The sequence below is a fragment of the Lepisma saccharinum genome, chromosome 20 (genome assembly GCF_977018435.1).
Source record: "Lepisma saccharinum chromosome 20, izLepSacc3.1, whole genome shotgun sequence".
Lineage (NCBI taxonomy): Eukaryota > Metazoa > Arthropoda > Insecta > Zygentoma > Lepismatidae > Lepisma > Lepisma saccharinum.
In genome coordinates, this window is record NC_139248.1 from 66,699,912 (window position 1) to 66,720,148 (window position 20,237).

The following is a 20,237-nucleotide window of genomic DNA, read 5'->3' on the forward strand; positions in this document are numbered from 1 at the left end:
GTAGATATTCATGTAAGTTGTGCAAACACTAATATCAAAAAGTTGCCTGCTACAAAGCTGGAGGCATGTATAAACACAGGTCAGACATATGTTTTTTCTTCAATTTAATTAAGATAGAACTTCCGATTTCAGTTCCATGCTGTTTAAATCTAGAGTTTTGTGTAAACGAGTATGGGAGCACATATTCATGCTTCGACTTTAAATAAGGTACTTGATCAAATTATATCAATTTTCACTGTCAGGAATTATCTTAAGAAATGAGGGTTGTGTTATGTACAATACCTCAATTTCCAGTTGCTAGGTGCTAATATTGTCATCATACACATTCCTGTTCTTCCTTGCGTGGATTTGCTACACATATTACATGCCCAGTCTACAGAGGCATAATAATAACTTGGTGTATCTTGCAGAAGAAGTTATAGTTCCATAGGCCCATGTTCCGATTGTTGAATTCCAATCTAATCATGCTACACAGGCATTTTTAACATGGTTCGATTTCTATTTATGTCTGTTAGCATATACTTCAGAGACTAAGTGATTACTTACTGCATGCTTTCTGGAGAATAAATATGCCCATTCGTTTAGTGTTGTCTTCGATTACTGCTGCCATCCACTGCATGTGTGGGGATTTCAGAGGTGTATCAACTCTCTAATGCTTTCATTGTTAGGTTAGGCAGATTAGGTTTAGGGCTCTTAGCATTAAAATAACACCCCAAAATGAACACATAGACCTGGTCTCCTGCATAAAACCCCCGTCAAGTCTCTCGTAAAAGTCTGCTGAATCTGTGTGTCATACAACTGTAAACCAAGAACAGCTGTGAAGTGTAGATGCTCCTGTATGCTCTTCTTAAATCATAATTTCTTTGATAAGTTATATAACTTTTAAGTGTGCTAATTAGTTTCTCCAACTGGGCCTCCGCGATGGCGCAGTGGTAGCGTCGTTGCATTGTAATCAAGGTGTCCCGGGTTTGATACCGGGTGAAAGCTCATAGTGGTTCGGATCCCACTTTAAACTGTAGGTCCAGTCCCGATTAGCCTTACTGTGCATAAAGTGGATTTAAAACACCAAATCAATCAATGAATTACTACTTTCTCTAAGCTTTGAACTTACTTCCTCAATCAGTTCCAGTATTCTAGAGCACTTCCTATACTGCTATAACACTTGCGAAAAATCATTAACACTAGAAGCGCCACCTACGGTCAAAATGACCGGTATTTAAAATATGACCATTTCTCAAAATGGATTTTGCCAATAATCATCTTATTACTAATAAAACAAAATATTTTGTAAAAAAATACAAAAATATCATGAAACCCAGCGATTTTTATTTTCCATGCACTAATTACAACAATAAATATTCATTTTCTTCAAGAAAATAAGTTTCCGTCATGAAATTTCACATATTACATTTTTTGCATTTCAGTACCTTTTCTACACCAGAAACACATTTTCCACAAACATATTTGTTGCACATTGAACAAATGTCACTTGTCTTGTTTTCATTGCACAATGCCACCTGTCATTGGCGCCTCTTTCTGGAAACAGAGCCACTTACATTCCGTGCATGTGATATTGATGTTGACAATATTTTATTGGGCTTTGCATTCAAATGTCCTTCTCTCAGTTCCTCAGCTAATTCTATCAAAAAGTTGTCTCGTAACGTTCCTCCCCATGACTGCCTTGTAAACTAGCCATGCATTTATTGCTGCCAGATCTAAGATATTGTAAAACACATGTACCGGCCATCTACGTGATGAAGCACGGACTGAATATTTGTGTGCCATTTGATCAACAACATCAACACTGCATTTAGTTTTGTTGTAATACTTGATTGTTTCTAGTAGTTTCTTCTGGCTTTGCAAATCTACTTCTACATCTGAATGCACGGAGCTTAGGAGTAGAAAATTTTTGTTTGGTTTATCTTGGTATGCACACAATGTAATGTCCCTCTTTTTTTTAGCAAACATGTTTCATACACTTGTGTTCTAATGTTCACAATTTCATTACGAATCTCCTTTCTATTTTTCTTCATAGTGCGAATTAGGCTCGTCTCCTTCCCCTTTAGCTTCTCAGCGAGTTTTAGCGATGTGAAATAATTGTCAGTAGTTACATTTCTACCCGCATTTAGATAAGGTGAAGTAATTCTCAATACAACATTTTCAGGTACAGTAACATTATCATTCCTTGATTCATCTTTCCCAAGGTATGGAAAGGCATTGCACATGTATTTGGAATGTACGTCCACTAGCATCCAAAATTTTATACCAAATTTGTCTGGTTTGTTTGGCATGTACTGTGTAAATCTACACCTCGCTTTCGAAGGAAACAATTGTTCGTCAACTGTCAGATTTTCCCCTGGGGTGTAGCAACTCCTACAATTAGCTATAAATTTGTCCCAAATTTCAGAGCACAGTGCAAATTTATCAGTTTGTAATCGTTCAGATCTGGATGATTTTGAATCGAATCTAAGATATTTCATTATTTCCCTGAATTTGTTTCTTGACATTGTTTGTTGAAAGAAAGGTGGCCCCCAAAGTAGTTTTCCATAAAAAAATCGTAGTCTATAGAACTGCACCCATACACTCCTCTAGCATATAAAATAGCCAGGAAATCGTCAAATTCTTGTAATGACAAACGCCAGTTGGGTTGCTGCTTTCGAGCTGCTTCTTCTTCCGTACACTTTTGTATGTGTCGAAGCATGGAATCGTCTACAGTAAGATCTGGGTCCTCGACATCGGATTCATTTTCACTAATCTCCTGTAATACTTTCAAATATTCCTCTGGACTGAGGACACATTGTCTAGAAAACACGCTTACAAACTGCAGTGTTCAAACGAAACTGAGTCTTCACTTTCTCCTCCTTATCAGCTTTGACAATACACCAACATATATGGGCAAGTCTAAAAGAGGAAGGAAGAATACGGGTGGAAACTGTAAGTGCAACGTTCCAACCGAGAAGTGGTTTTCCATTGAAGTACATTAGCGGTCAAAATGACCGGCAACGGCTCTTCTAGATAGAAACACAAATATTTCCATTAGTATTATCTTTTTTGTAAAAAACGCATAGCAGTGACAATGTACTGCAAATTTTAGGAAAAGTCACAAAATTTCAACGCACGAAGAAAATTTTTTCTGTATAAAACAAAAATTAAAATTTGAAAAACGGTCAAAATGACCGGGTTGGCGCTTCTAGTGTTAAACATTAGGAACCATTATGCATAAATGCAACAGCTAATATTTATATTCATGAATGAAGTAAAGTAAAAGCATAAAAGTAACAGAAAATGTTCATAAAACAGAAAATTTGGAAAATTTTGCACTTTTTGTAGAGGACGAGGGTTCACTGACAGCATCAACATCATTGTTAAAATGTACTAAACCCATGTTTTGTTGTAAAGAAATGTATAGGTATGTACACATTTTTTTCATGGTTTCAGGGACACAGTATATCTAATTCCTTTGCTTGCAATTAAAATGGCACTTCAAAAGTTTCAATGCAATCAATATTTCTGCAATTAATGACACTTTTGCATACTTTTTTCTTGCAGGGGTGGCTGGCATGTGTTCAAAGACAGCTGTTGCGCCTTTGGACCGGATTAAGATTTTGTTGCAGGCTCATAATAAACATTACAAACATTTAGGTAAGTTTTCTGAATAACATATTGTGAAGTAATAATTGATAAGTTCGAAAATTGTGGAAATGTCAAGTTTCAATTTGGAACCAGTGGTCGATGGGGAGGATGGTATTTCCCAAGGTAGCCAAATTTTTGCAAAGCATCCTTCCAGTTAACTCCAAGGCTTATCCAAACATCCTCCCACTTGAAGTGTTGCTTGCAACCCTAGCACTCCATGTCAATATTCTACCCAGTTAATCTACGGGTGTAATGTGCGAACGATACAGTTTCATTTCTTAAATATTCTGCATGCAGTATCAAGGTGGTTTGATTTAAATAAGGTTGGTTTAAATTGGGTGATTAAAAGAAAAAAAACACCAATTTAAATCACTGTAAAGAAATAAATTATGGAATAATGTACACAAGGAATTTGTAGATACCAGAATCACTTTTAGTATAAGTACATTAATTTCGTAATCATTGAATGGTGTTTATTCGACTCTAAGAAAGAAAACAAAATACATGTAGTGCTGGGGTGAATCTCATACGAAAGAAAATGTATGCAAACTGTAAACATACTTAAATTTCTCTTGATTTAATATTCAATAATTTTGATAGGCACAAATAGTATGCAAAATCATGTTAAACTTTAAATAGTGTCATTATCATTAAGCTGTAAATAAACATGGTAGCTGATATTCTGCAAACTATCATTTAAATTCAGCTACAAAGACTATGGAAATATTTCAAGTTACAATTATATAATGCATCCAGAATATTTTATTTTCACTGAAAGAAAAGTTACTGAAATTATTATAGTTTCATTAACACAGTCAACAAACATTTCCATAGTAGGTTCACGTATACAGTATCGGAAACAGAAAACCTCTTCAATATTCGGCACCAGGAAAGCTTCAAGAATTATTTCAGAAAAATGTATATTTACATGTAATTTTTTGTTTGCTGTAATGAAACTGTTCAAATATTTTACAAGTCTGTTTACCAGAAAGAAGCCTCTCTATAAGAAAAAGATATATCTATGTATGGTGCCAAAAACACCTCATTTTTATCCACCCTGTGTAGTATGCGTATCCCAGTTGTGGTGTTTCATAACAGGGTATGTGGCAGTAAAAGGTTCACATCTTCTTACTTTTAATGATCAATGGTATATATTTTCCTTTTTTTTTTTTTTTTTTGCATCTGATTTTTTTAGTACAGAGCATTCCCTGACATTCACTACGAGACTTGTGGGCAAGCGGCCCGGCATCAGTGCTTGCCTTTCCCGGTGAACGGGGTCCGCGACAGTCGGTAGAGTCGGCTATTAAAATTACAGTTTTCATATTGTACTAACCTTGACTACAGAAGGTGTTGAAAATGATGCCCCTCTGCTGCAACACATCCTGGCATCTCTCAAGGAAATTGGCATTTACACGTGCAAGTTCGTCTATTGTAATTCTCCCGATTTCTCGTACAAAACTCTCTCTTTAACTCACGGGTGGTGTGCGGATTGTCTTTGTATACTTTATTTTTTAGATTTCCCCATTTTTCTTTCCACTTTTATTCAGAACTGACCCTGTTACTCTAAACTTTTTTTTACGAGGTTTAATATAGTGGTCCTATGTGGAGCGGGAACACCAGGAAATTTTGTTGCAAAACGTCATCGCACTTCTCCACAATCCCTTTTTCTGAAGTAACACTCGACAAGGTAAATCCTTTGTTGTAATGTAAACTTTTGTGGTGCCATATTGAGCAACAATCTTCAACACATGGACACAATACAACTTCCAAGGAAGGATTATACTGGCGTCAGTCTGCAACGTCAACAGAAAGGGAAAGAGAGCGAAGGCAGGGAGAGCAAAAAAAAACAGACTGTAGCGTGCGACTGTCGCGGACCCGTTCCCCGGGACAGACAAGCGCTGATGCCGAGCCGCTTGCCGCCAAGTCTCGTAGCGAATGTCAGGGAATGCTCTGTATTATTTGCAAGGAAAGGGAAGTAGTACCCTTGCAACACCCTTCCTTGAGCCCACAGCTACATACTGCTACTCCTGTTACCATGCTGTTTTTTTTTGGAGGGGGGGGGGTGAATGATCGTCTTTAATATACTTTTTCAATTTTTCTTCATGAAAATCAGTTTTTCACGATACTTTTCTCAATTTTTCATTATTTTTTGAACATTTGGATATTAAATTATCAACATGTTATATTCGACGAAATAGTATGTATATTGGAAGAAGGTATTAATTATTCTTTTTTAAGAGAATGATCAAGAAACAAAAACCAAGAATTTTATTCACAATCAATGCTTTTAAATGTAGCATTGATTGTGAATTTTTATTATTGTTATTATTTTATTGTGTACACATCCAGTATGCCAATTTTCATAAAGGCTTGGAAAACGAAATATTCTCAACAATTCGCACAGCAAATAAAATATGGAATTTTGCAATAACAAGTTGTCCAATTTAATAAAAAAAAGAAAGAAGTGGAGGCAATTGAGAGGGAGTTGAACCCAGAACCTTCAGCGCATGAAAGCTGACACACTACCAAGCTACTTGGCAGTTGGACAATATCTTTGCCTCATGAGGCATGCTTGGAAAGCTTTAAAACTTTGAAATGCTTTTTCTCGGAAATGGCTGGCTAAGTGCACACTAGTACATTGGCATATAAATACCCACAGAGTACCCTACACTACACGAAGTCCTGTTACAAACTCAATTTTCCAAGCCGTACTCTTTGCTTGTCAGTGTCCTTATCTGTAAGCATCCTTATCTGCTGCATATTGGCCTTCGTGAGATGCTAAAGCCTGATTGAGAGATCTGTAGATCCCATATGTTGCCCTAAATGCCTATTTTCTTGCTGTGAACAGATTTGTAGACTTTCAGAACAGAAGTAGGCTTCAGGGTCTATAATTGTAATGTGTAAGTTCTGTTGAGCTTCAAATTTAGTACCTATTAAATGTATAACGTTTAAAGAGAGAGGAAAGTTATGTTTCAACTGTGTTCTGGTGTCCTCCTGAAGTTGTTAATTGTTTGTAATTTTTGCACCGTAAGTGTCCGAAATTTCTTTAAATTAACAGTTTTTATTGCAGAAGTGCAGGAATAGAATTTCAAACGTTTCCCATCTCAATCCTGTTCTGGCAAAAAAAAATCCGTTCCTTACACTTCTAGTTACGGCAGTCACATGATTCTAGTGTCTCTGGTGAAAACGTTCTCTAGTTATTTTGTTGGGCATAACAACGATTTGTTGTAACTTACAGCCTGTAAATCTCGGAAACCAATATTTGTAACAAAATATCACTACAATTTGATCATTTGAATTACACAAACTTTTCCCAGATATCTCGTGCCCCTGGCCCCACTAGAACTTTCGATGACCAACAATGATCATAAAAGTAAAGGACAATCGCTTCTTTGATGTCATTTTTAATGTTCATGAAGGTACAGTTTTAATGTAATAGACCATGTAAGTGGCATTTTTTGACAACAGCTCAACTGTAAAGCTATACACACAGTAAAAGTAATACACGTAGCACTAGAAATGTTTGTTTAATGATTTGCGCTGTTTGTACATTTTTTTGTATTATTCTGTGCATTAGGTGTCTTCTCGGGTCTGGCAAACATTGTAAGGAAGGAAAGGTTTATCGCCCTTTACAAAGGGAATGGGGCACAGATGGTTAGGATATTTCCGTATGCTGCAACACAGTTTACTTCATTTGAAATGTATAAAAAGGTTAGTACTGTATTAGTACTAGGTCATTCAAATATGACCGGGACTGATTTTTTTCCAAACAACCTGCCATACACAGCAGTTGTGCATCCTTGGAAAAATAGAGCCACAACCCCCGCTCTCCCTTCTGCGCAGGTTAGAACCTGCTCAGTCATGTCTGAGTGTTGCTAGAGTGATGAGTGAACAGAAGGTGCCGCGGAGCGTGGAACAACGCATTGTGATCAGATTTCTCGTTGGAGAAAACGTCCAGCCATCTGAAATTTTGCAGAGACTCAAACAACAGTATGGGGAAGAGTGTCTCTCACGAACCTGTGTGTTTGAGTGGTGTAAGTACTTCAGAGAAGGAAGAGAGCATGTGGAGAATGAACCGCATGATCATCACGTGAGTGGCGGCATACCGGTTCTCCCAGACCCAAGAAAGCACAGAGGACCCATTCAGTAGGAAAAGTAATGGCAATTTTTTTTTTGGACTGGCAGGGGGTTATCCATGTAGACTTTCTTACAGATGCCAGAACAGTCACTGCAGCTTATTACTCAGAACTCATGACACAGAAGTGAAGGAAAAGATCCGATCCAAGCGGAAGAGAGGTGGAAAGCGGGTAACCTTCCTTCAAGACAATGCACGGCCTCATACAGCCAAAACAACTATGGCAACCTTCAGCAAATTGAAATGGGACCGTCTGCCACACCCGCCATACAGTCTTGATTTGGCCCCAAGTGATTTCTACCTGTTTGGAAGGCTTAAATCAGACTTGGAAGGCATGCATTTTGCGGATAACGACACTATCATCAGAAGTGTTCGAGAGTGGATACACACCCAACTGAAAAACTTTAACGAAAAGGGCAGTAAGATGCTTCCAGAACGTTGGAAAAAATGTATGAACTTTGGAGGGGAGTACTTTGAAGGGTGACATGTGCAAATAAGTAGCTGACAATAAGGGATTTGATAAAAAAAAAAATAGTCCTGGTCATATTTGAATGACCTAGTATTATTATTATTCACAATTACAATTATTTTATTGTTTCTGTAATATTTAACAGTGGTGTGCAAACTTTTATGAAAATATTAATACCATTGTTATAAACTAAGGTGCATCCTTTTGTTTTTTTTAAAAAAAAATATTTTGGATGTTGAAAATTCTAGGGTGTTCGGAGAAAAAGTTAAAGAATGAAATTTCAACAGGCAGTTATTTGTGTTAATTAATTTAATTGGAAACATTACAGGCTGGATATATGTGTTGGATCATCAGTGTTTAGAATCTTTACACATGCTCAATATAAATTTATACTCATAATATTTTCTTTAATTGATTCAGTGTGTCTTATATGAAGCAACAGAACATCACAGTTTGTGACTTAAGAGCTTCTTCCTGGACACCCTAGAATTTAGTTGCATCTTGAATTCAATTGTGTCTTGAATTTGATGAATATATGTATAATTATTCAACAGTATATAGTATCAGATGTTGGTTGAATTTGTGTGATTTCTTACCTAAATGTTTCTAGAAATCTCTTCTTGCCAGTGGTGGCTATTGGGGGGGGGGGGCAACTTCTTCTGCTCCTGCACTATGCTATACCTTATCTACCAAGGGAAAGCAAACTGTTCTATTAATAATAAAGACAAATATTTGTTTTACTCTTCAGATGTTTTCGTCGTTACTCGGAAGCAATTCTCACATTGGGAAGTTCCTGGCTGGTTCAGGAGCTGGCGTAACTGCTGTTACCTTAACGTATCCTCTTGACACCATCCGAGCCAGATTAGCCTTCCAGGTTACTGGGGAGCATATGTACACGGGAATCGTCCATACAGCAGTCAGCATTTTTCGTGAGGTACTGTCCATAAGTATTTCATGTTGCATGTTTAATATTATACTAATCTTGCATTAGTAATATAAATTTTTGTTAGTGTTTCAGTAGGTGTAAAAAAGTGTGAATTAGGTTCACATTGAGTGTAAACTAGAACTGATACACTTTAAACTGATACCATTGATAATACTATAACACGTACTTTTAAAATATTCAAAAAGCACAAAAAATGGTACTTACGTTTTATGAGTATGTTATTTACAAAACAATGTTTCGAGAATCTACTGTTCTCTTCTTCAGGTCCAAAACTTCCACTACAAAAAACTTTCCATAGCCACGTCAAGATATTTTAAAAACCAGGAATAAGGATGTGGATTTCATATAGGTTAGACACAAATTCAAAAACTCTGCCTAAAACTGTTGTGGCCTCCATATTCCGTTACAATTTAGCAGTCCCTGAAGTTAAAAGTTCCTTTAAATCTAAAACACGTATTTCAACCTTGAACGATTTAAAAAAGTATAAAATCTGCCCGCGTCATTTCACTACCCGTAGTGATCCCTGCGAACGTAAGTACCATTTTTTGTGCTTTTTGAATATTTTGAATATTTTTAAAGTACGTGTTGTAATTGCTATTGTGAGTAATTCACACATTCATAACGAGTTATTGATAATACTGTTAATGATACTTCAAAATTGTAAAGTTCAGAATATTTATAAATTTTAAAATACCGTGCGTTTGTTTCGATCTTCAGCCGAGAGATCGGGAGAAGCGTGGCGGGCGACGCTGACGGAGATGCCGACATTTGCGGCCTGTAATGCCCGCTTATTTTTATGGACATACGCAGACATTTATATAAATATTGCAAAACGAGCACTAACCTGTGTTATAACACGCAAAAGTTCTTCTGCAGGAAGTTCTGCCCTTGTATACACAAATAAATACGCTTTAGAAGCGATGTTAAGAGCCACAGATAATAAAACATTTTAATCATAGTTTTGACCAGTAACGTCCTGCTTAAGTTTATATCCTTGAAAGAGTTTTGTGTCGATGGGGATCGTTTGGAGGTTTCGAATGTGCAACACTGTATCAAGATTACGCTGCAGACAAAACCGTTAAATGTCAATGGTTTTCGTGAGCTTCCTTGCAATCCGAAATCTCCGAGCTCGAGTTCTTTGTTCCTTCACAACTAGTTGAATTCAAGAGCTGTGAATATAGTGGCGAGCAGATGTAAACCAAGAGCGTGTTAATTTCGTACTGTGCGCAAGAGTGTTATTCTTGGTTACTTGCTGTTACTTGTTTGTGTTATTGCAGTGTGTATGTGTGTTGTGTCAGTGAGACAATTGGAATGCCAGCCGCATGCCAGAATTTTTATGTATGACACTTACGTGAAAACAGACTCGTGTTGAGACATATATAGGCAATTCCCAGGCGTTTCACCTCCACATAGAGATACGGTTAGACATCTTCTCCTTAAATTACGAGAAACTGGATCGTTAAAGCAAAACTCGATGAAATTGGTGCAGCGTTAGAACGTTCTCCAAACAAACCTCTACGCCGTGTTTCACAGGAGATGGGCGTGTCAAAAGCATCAGCACATACAGCCTTATAACACAGGTTAGTGCTCGTTTTGCAATATTTATATAAATGTCTGCATATGTCCATGAAAATAAGTGGGCATTACAGGCATCAAACGTCAGCATCTCCATCAGTGCCGCACGCCATGCTTCTCCCGATCTCTCAGCTGAAGATCGAAATGAACGCACGGTATATGTTTTCCATCAGATCTCTACAGGGTGTTTCTAAAGGTCATTTACAACATTTGGGAGGTGATTCCTCACACGAAAACAAGCAAAAAGTGTGAGTTCCATTTTTACGACTGAGGCTTCGTTTCCGAGATAGGAGCCTCGCAAAAGGTGACAAAGTGAACGTCACACCTAACTGGGACGAATACTATCACAGATAGAGAGGCGGTTCCAAGGGAATCATCAAGGAATCGTATGTGCTCAGTCCGGAAGTCACTATGAAAAGTTCACTGCATGCATGCGCAATGGAGTCCTCAAAGAAATTGGGAATTTCCAGCAAGAACAATGCATGGAAAGGGTATGTAACGCAGAAAGAAGGACCGTGAGAATGAGAAATGCGTGAAAGACAACACATTCCGACCTCAAACATCAAAACATGAGCATGGAACACAAAATCCGAAAAGTTGAGCACAGGTGCATACCCCAGTTACACACTAGGAATGAACGAATCATGTCATGTGGCATATGAGAGACACATTACTCCACCAGGAGGAGGGAAAGAAAAACACAATATCAGATGATTGCGACAACGTGTATTGTTACATGCGACAACTACGTAATACCCCCCCCCCCACACACACACACACAACAAACAACAAATGCTACAATGTCTGACGCACAGAAAGTGATGTCACTGTACACCAACTGAAGATGTCACTTTCACCACACAAAGGGGGTGGGGAGCAATACCAAGAGTGTTCGCACGCGATCACTGTGACGTAAAAGAGACCGGTTTTGGAAGTGCTGCCCAGGCAAGTCTGGCTCTTGTAGTCTACGTTTGACCTTCATGACTGCTGTACCTACGAGAGGAGCTCGAAGGGTTGGTTCTCACCGGCAGTCGTCCCAGTCGTGTTGCAGGTGCTGGGATATGATCAGCAGTTCGCTCTAGGTTGTTATACACATTGAAGAGCACTAGTATGTTGTTTTGAAAGAATTTGACGTGGTAGAGTGGGCAAGTCAAGTATTGCAACAATTGGTCTGTGGTGTTTGTACGGTGATATGGCCAATTTGTGCAGTGTGCCAGTTTTAACAAATATGATACTTTGCAGTTCCAGCTCCCTATTACACAGATGGCTGCATATACGACCCAGCAGCTAGCAGACATGCATCTCATGTATGGGGAGGCACGTGGTAATAGCTGTGATGCAAGGCGTCTTTATGGAGAACGCTTTGCACATAGACGTTTACCGTCTCACGCCTTCTTTCAGGTAGTGGACAGTCAACTGCATGAAACAGGGTCAGTGTTACCACCGTGGCAAGAAGTTGGAAGACCCCGAAGTGTACGCACACATCAGTTTGCAGAAGATATGTTAACAGCGGTCGCAGAACATCCTGGCACCAGTACGTGTGTGCTTGCTCGGGCACGAAACACCTCTCATGTGAATGTTTGGCGAGTGTTGTTAGAGGAAGGAATGCACCCTTTTAAACTGCAGAAAGTACAAGAACTGTTACCTCGTGACTTTCGCCCTCGTGTGGAGTTTTGCCAATGGTTGTTGCATCAGCTGGACACAAACCCTCACTTCGGGGCAAAGGCATTGTGGACAGATGAAGCCATTTTCACCAGGATGGATGTCTTCAATAGTAGAAACAGTCATGTCTGGGACTTTGACAACCCACATGCACTTTTTGTGGCCCATCACCAGCACGGGTTTTCAGTGAATGTGTGGTGCGGGATAGTACATGATCATTTAATTGGACCATACATTCTCCCTGTTCGCCTGAATGGCCGCACATATCATGCATTTCTTAGTGAGGTTCTGCCTGAACTGTTGGAGACCGTACCTTTGACACTGCGGCAAGAAATGTGGTACCAACACGAGGGGGCAACAGCTCATTTCGATCGTAATGTACGACATTTCCAGCATGACGTGTTTCGCAATAGGTTCATTGGTAGGGATGAGCCTGTGCCTTGACAACCGAGTCGCTAAATCTCAACCCTCTCGATTTTTTTCTTCTGGAGAGAAATGAAAACCATCGTATACGACACACCTGTCACATCAGCTGAGGACCTCGTTGCTCGCATCAACGTCGCCGCCGCGACGGTAGCAGATACACCTGGCTTGTTTGCTCATACTCAACAATCCTTGATTCGTCGCTGTCATCTCTGCGTAGAAGTGAACGACAGACATTTTGAAAACTGTCTGTGATTATGGCCCTAGGCAAATCCCAGTGAGAACACTCTTGGTATTGCTCCCCACCCTTTGTGTGGTGAAAGTGACATCTTCAGTTGGTGTACAGTGACATGCACTGTCTGTGCGTAAAACATTGTAGCATTTGTTGTGTGTGTGTGGTGGGGGGGGGGGGTATTACGTAGTTGTCGCGTGTAAAAATACACGTTGTCGCAATCATCTGATATTGTGTTTTTCTTTCCCTCCTCCTGGTGGAGTAATGTGTCTGTCGTATGCCACATGACATGATTCGTTCATTCCTCGCGTGTATCTGGGGTATGCAACCGTGCTCAACTTTTCGAATTTTGTGTTTCGTGCTCATGTTTTGATGTTTGAGGTCGGGATGTGTTGTCTTTCATGCATTTTTCATTCTCACGGTCCTTCTTTCTGCGTTACATACCCTTTCCATGCATTGTTCTTGCTGGAAATCCCCAATTCCTTTGAGGACTCCATTGCGCATGCATGCAGTGAACTTTTCATAGTGACTTCCAGACTGAGCACATACGATTCCTTGATGATTCCCTTGGACCCGCCTCTCTATCTGTGATAGTATTCGTCCCAGTTAGGTGTGACGTTCACTTTGTCACCTTTTGCGAGGCTCCTATCTCGGAAACGAAGCCTCAGTCGTGAAAATGGAACTCTCACTTTTTGCTTGTTTTCGTGTGAGGAATCACCTCCCAAACGTTGTAAACGACCTTTAGAAACATCCTGTATAATAGCAATCTACCAGAATTTAACATTGAAATTTTCATAATTTAACACAAGATAGTAATTTAATCGTAGACTCCATCACCCTCCATAATGCTGTTGCAACAGTAATGAAAAATATACATTTTACATAAATTTCCAGGATATTTAGAACCTGCAAAAGGGTTACACCCAGACTCTGGAAAAGTGTCATCTGGTATGGGTGATAAAATTCCAACCAGTGCATTGGTATCGGCTAAGCCCTAGTGTAAACTTTATTTTTGCTATAAGAAACATACTTGACTACACACATTGTCAACAAGATCAAGAAAAAAAGAAAAGGATCCACATGTGTATTAGGTAGGTTGGAGATTTAATAGTGGCAACACTACTGTATACATGCCATGAAACAGAACCAGTGCTCCTTGCACATGTTAGTGTAATACCTAAAGTACCTCCCACTAAATTGACTCTTCCTTCCAACAGTAGGTGTATGTGGAGTAACAACAGGAATAGAGCATCGTTGGAGTTGGCGGTCTAAAGTTGTGTAGTCAGAACCCCACTAATGTGAAAGTTATGGTGATTCTTGTGTACGACTGAGATGGTGTTATCATACCACACCTCAAGAAAAGACCATCAATTTGCAGTGTTAATGTTCATTTCGAACATAACCTGTGACCTGCATTGCGAAAGAGGCGACACTTTCTGCTAAATCTCATCAATTTGCAGAGCAATGCTCTTGCATATGTAGCTCAACCTGTGGTTGATTTCTTAGCTTGATGATGGCCTCCCCGATGGCCCAATGGTTGCATCGTCGCCTTGTAATCAAGGGGTCCCAGGTTCGATACCCGGTGGAGGCACATAGTGGTTCGGATCCCACTTTAATCTGTAGGTCCAGTCCCGATTAGCCTTACTGTGCATGAAGTGGACTTAAAACACCAAATGAATCAATCAATTGTATCTCGATGGAGCTGGTAGGTGCTCTTTTTTGTATGATTTTGTATCATTTGTAAATAAATAGTTGTCACTATTAAATCTCTAACCCACGTATATTCATTTCCTGGAACATTTTCAACTCTGCTTAGTTCCATCATTATTAAACAGAATTCCCTTTAATTTCCAATGTTTTTTCTGTTTGTTGTCTTGTTGATCTTATTATTATCCTTAATATTCTTTGTGTGTGCTTTTAGGAGTCATAAATAATTTTTAAGAAATTTTTAAATGAGTAGTTTTTAGATTTATAGCATAAACAAGGTTAGTATAATTATATCTGCGTAACTTGGGAGGAAATGATATATTTGCCTATCAATTTCAGTGATGGACTGCCAACTTTCGACAGCCTTCTGTGTATGATGGCAGTGAGCAGAGGCGGCACTGGGGGGGGGGGGGCATGAAGGGGTGCTTGCTCATCCCCTATTCGAGACCTATGTTGAAGACATTAACTCTTACAGTGTCATATGTCATAGTCACATTGAGCACCCTATTGTTAGGTATTGTAGTGAGACCACTTATTGTATACAACAGCCAAGCATTGAAAGAGAAGCCGCATGTATATTCCTGTACTGTGGGCAGTCTCTACAAAGATCAGAGGTCGCTGTATTTTCTTTCGTCAGTTGTTAAGAATTGTTTCTTCTCTTAAGTGACCTGTTTGTGTTTTTCGATATTTGCCTGCAGCTCTTTTTTTGGCAATGTTGGTAAACGGTTGTTCCATTTTTTTTAAAATCTCACTGGAACAAAAATTTCAGGTGCTTTCAAGTTGTCATCAGGTCGTGCTTGGGAAATTATTTAATGTGAGTTGTATCGTGATGGGTAGTTTACCTGTTCGTACGTTCTATATGTTCTAGTTACACAGAATTAATTATATTTGTATAAGAAATGGATACGCAGTTATTCTTCTAGAGTGAAATCCTAAGTTACTGTGTGTAAATGTAAAAGATAAGCTAGCTACCCCTTGCACATTGCAACGTGTTATGAGATAGGGCCCCACACATTCCTGTTCTCAGCCATTTCTGGAAGATATGATCAGCACCTTTGTCCGGCTCGAAATATTCCCACCCAATATCACATACCCTGGGAATTGAACCTGGGTTTCTTGCATGAGAGTTAGATTCCATATTAACTGAATCACCATGGCTTTCACATGTAAATATGCAGAAGTGATGTGTGATGCAGTTAGATATTTACTTAATGCTTTCCATATAACAGAAGCCATTCAGGATGAATTACAAGTTTAACTGAGATCCTGGTTCATCTTGCTGAGATTTAATCATGGAGACTCTTGACACTTTGAAATAAGCTGATTACTTGAGCATCTGTAAGGAGTATATTGGGGAAGGCTAGAAGGGATAGAAAAAGGAATGAGGAGATCTTACAGACAGTGCGGGTGGTGAAGCTTCAGGACAGAATAGATGAGGCACAGATGAGATGGTTCGGACACATGAAGAGTATGGATGCAGAAAGACTACCAGGATGAGCTTACAATGCACAAGAAGTGGGAATATAGCCAAGGAGGAGACCAAGATGTCTGTGGAAATAGCACATAACAGAGAGAGTTAGGAGAAGGGGACAATATTGGTATTGGAACACTGTGGAAAGGGAGGAGTGGTGGTGGAAGACCAGATAAAAATGGAGAGGCTTGACTTCTATGCCGACACAGCCAGAGGCAGGAAACAGCAAAGGATGATGACGACTTGAGCATCAGCCATCCTGATAAGGCACTACCATTTTTTTTCTTTTTGTAGTTTTTGTAAAAATATTTGCAGTCCATGTAACTTTGCATACACTATATCCCATGTAGAAACTTCATTAAAAAGTGCAGGCTTGACCAGGACTTGAACCTGGGTCTCTAGCATACCATGTTACCGAGCCAGCCCTGGCTTCACCTGATTTTTCACTGTCACTGATTTACCTATGTGAACAACGAAAAGTCAGACTTAGCCATGCTGGCTCGGTACCTCAGTTGTGAATCCTGATTGAACCTGCATTTGTGTCTGAAATTTCTACATATTTCATCTGTGTGTGCTAAATCGTAAGGTACTTCACCCCATGTATATATTTACCCTCATTTTTTGTTACCGTATTAAAAAAAAAGGTAAAGTGCTCCCCTGTGCTTAGCACCATGCCATGAAGGCATATAGGGGGTTGGGGGGGTAACGCCCCACACTTTCTTGATCCGGTCGTGAGTGGGGGTGATGTGACCAGCATCATGCCCCTGACTGCCTTTACCCCCCCCCCCAGGGTTTCCCCCAGGTTCCCATTTCATTCAATGCTGGGTGGGTGCCGGGGCCGCTTCCAACGTTAAAAAAGTTCCCGGATTTGAACCTGCCGGGGATCGAACCCGGGACCTTTAGCATGGTAGTCAGACGCGTTACCGACTGAGCCACCATGGCCACAATGGCCCCCAAGACTGGGTGCGTGTTATGCACAGAATAATTTGGACAGCCAACATTCCATGTATGTTTTCACTATGTCACTGCTTATAACACGTATATATGAACATGCACAAATAAAAAAAATACCAGGTTAGATTTCTTTAGTAATAATAGTTTTTTAAAGAACACCATGAAATTGAAATGGCCATTTTTCATGATTTTTCACTTTGTAACGGAACGTTTTGCAACACTGAGAATAGCAACATTGTGTCGTTCTGGCAGAATTCAAGCATGCACCTCCCATCACATGGGAATTTTGTTCATGCTTTCTTCTACTGCAGAATAAACTAGATAATTACAGCAGTGAAAGCTTTGAGATGCTAAACACAGGAGGTGGCATTGGTTGGTGACTCACTGAATAGGTATGATTTCATTTGCTCTTGATTGGCGTAGCAACAGCTTTACGACCTACAACTATTAAAGCCATTTCTTGAACCTGAATTGTATTGCTCATTATATATGAGATATAATTGTTTGTTGTGGTAGCTCTGTTGTTAGGGAAAGAACCGGGATTTCTTCCACCAGTTCAAGCAGATCCGGCACCCACCCAGCATCATATAAAGTGGGTACCAGGAGGAAACTCTGGGGGATAAAGGCAGCCAGGGGCGTGATGCTGATCACATCACCCCCACCTTCGGCTGTGATAAAAAAAAGTGTGGGACACCCTAACTCCACATCCCCTATATGCCTTCATGGCATGGTGCAAAGCACAGGGGAGCACTTTACTTTTTTTTCCACAATCAATAATCAGTGTGAGCATTATGAACGCGTAAATACGGTATTTTCCTGTGTCTGGTCACATACACTTTGATCTCAGTTTTTGCATGTTATCTGTAGAAATAGTGGTAAGGCACCAAAGCTTCTAATCAATTATTTGCAAAATGAATTGAAACTGAATTCCTTGTGCTTTCAGGAAGGAGGCTACCGAGCCCTCTATCGAGGCTTTATGCCAACGCTGTGTGGTATGGTACCGTATGCAGGGTTGTCTTTCTACTGCTTTGAAAGATTCAAATTCCTTTGCATGAAATATTTGCCACAGTTTACATGTCAGCCTTGCTCAAGAAACACAGGTAAGATTCTTTCTGACAGATGTGGGTTACGACTGATGTTAGGTATTGTTTGTATGTTTTGTGTATCATTTACACACAAACACACATATATGATACACACGCTGATTTTTCCATGAAGACATAGTAATAATAGTAGGCCAACCTCATAGTGTACTGCACTATGAAGCCATGGTCCCAGGTACACACTCAGGGTACTCTGATGGCAATGGCAAAGTGGTAACATAGTTGCCTTGTAACCAGGGTTGCATAATTTACTTATAAATTACTTTGGGAAGAAAACCAGTTTTTTACCCAGACGTAAGAAACTAATTTTCTTTTGTCAATTAGTAATATAAAAACTACTTTAATTATATTACATTTTAAACTTTAATTTTCTCACATATTTCATCACAAAAGTAATATTTTATTAAGATTGTGTATACAGACACCTCACATCCTCACCCTCACAAAGAGATTTTTAAAAATAGAAGGCCAACCTCATAGTGTACTGCACTATGAAGCCATGGTCCCAGGCACACACTCAGGGTACTCTGATGGCAATGGCAAAGTGGTAACATAGTTGCCTTGTAACCAGGGTTGCATAATTTACTTATAAATTACTTTGGGAAGAAAACCAGTTTTTTACCCAGACGTAAGAAACTAATTTTCTTTTGTCAATTAGTAATATAAAAACTACTTTAATTATATTACATTTTAAACTTTAATTTTCTCACATATTTCATCACAAAAGTAATATTTTATTAAGATTGTGTATACAGACACCTCACATCCTCACCCTCACAAAGAGATTTTTAAAAATAGAACTGTTCTTTGATATATTTAAGAATAGAGAAACTTGTTGATATATACGTATTGAACTAGAGTGTGCGTCAAATCTCCTGCATATGGCTATAGCCAATAGCAGCGCACTGCAGCAGTGCCATGTCTTACACGGAAAAGAGACAGTGCATTTGAGCGAAATGCCTTGTCACAGAGAGCACGGAACTAGCACTGTGATTCGCTGGTGCTGTTCAGCCTTTCAAGGCCATATGCAGGAGATTTGACGCACACTCTAGTACTTGTATTTATAATAATGAATAACAATTTATTTGGATTGAATTTCAAAGTAATAATAACATCTTCAAATTCCTTTTTTATGTGTATTATACACTTGCATAAGCTAATTATGATGTGAATGTGAATATGGCAGTTTGTAAAATTCCAACATAAGAGCATAACAAATTTGGAAGGAAAGTTTTTTAAACCCTTTTTTCTTGTTTTCGACCACTGCGATACATAACAATAACCATGGGGGAAAAAAATTGCTTTTAATTTTTATGTTTGATTCTAGTTTTTTACGTATTTTTTTTGTTTTATATATATTTTACGCATTTTTATGCCAAATTTACATGCCATGTAGAAAACCTTTTTTTTTACCCATAGTTTTCGCCATTTCATCATTTCTCCTCATCATAGTACAACTATCTTGTTTACTCACAAGGGACTTATTTGACTTCGAGGTCGCGATCACACAATGGTGTTGACAGTGTTCAAAGCCCCACACGACGTGTACTGCAGATGCCCGATATTGGCTGCTAATGGCAATGAGTGGTATCCAAATGTGAGCTGGACGTGCAGCTATGAGAGACAGTTGAATGGCAAAGTCAAGATATACAGCACAACAGTGCTACGGTGCTAGTAGTGTGGACATCAAAACAAAGCAAACAATGCATTATACTTACAGCAACAATTGCCAAAGCTGACATTTCGGCAGAAAGGGACGCAAACAATTTCCAACAGTGAGAAGGAAGTGGCAGATGACTTTCATATTCGGTTGCATGCCATCCCCTTCCATCAGTTCTCATAATCATTTTATACCAGTATGATTGTCTATGCATTCTGTAAGAGCGGGTACCTAGCAGATTGTCCTGAACGCTTTACAACTCTCAAG

At 39.2% G+C, this 20,237-nt stretch overlaps 1 protein-coding gene across 1 annotated transcript in view; it reads left to right on the forward strand.

The window, feature by feature from the left end:
* The window catches only part of LOC146003676 (mitochondrial coenzyme A transporter SLC25A16-like), a 38,392-nt gene that overhangs the window by 3,524 nt on the left and 14,631 nt on the right, over positions 1–20,237 (forward strand). Inside the window, exons 2-5 of the mRNA XM_083142037.1 lie at positions 3,550–3,642; positions 7,211–7,344; positions 8,986–9,171; positions 18,151–18,307. Of these exons, the coding sequence (XP_082998163.1) occupies positions 3,550–3,642; positions 7,211–7,344; positions 8,986–9,171; positions 18,151–18,307 (570 nt within the window). The remainder of the gene's footprint in view (positions 1–3,549; positions 3,643–7,210; positions 7,345–8,985; positions 9,172–18,150; positions 18,308–20,237) is intronic.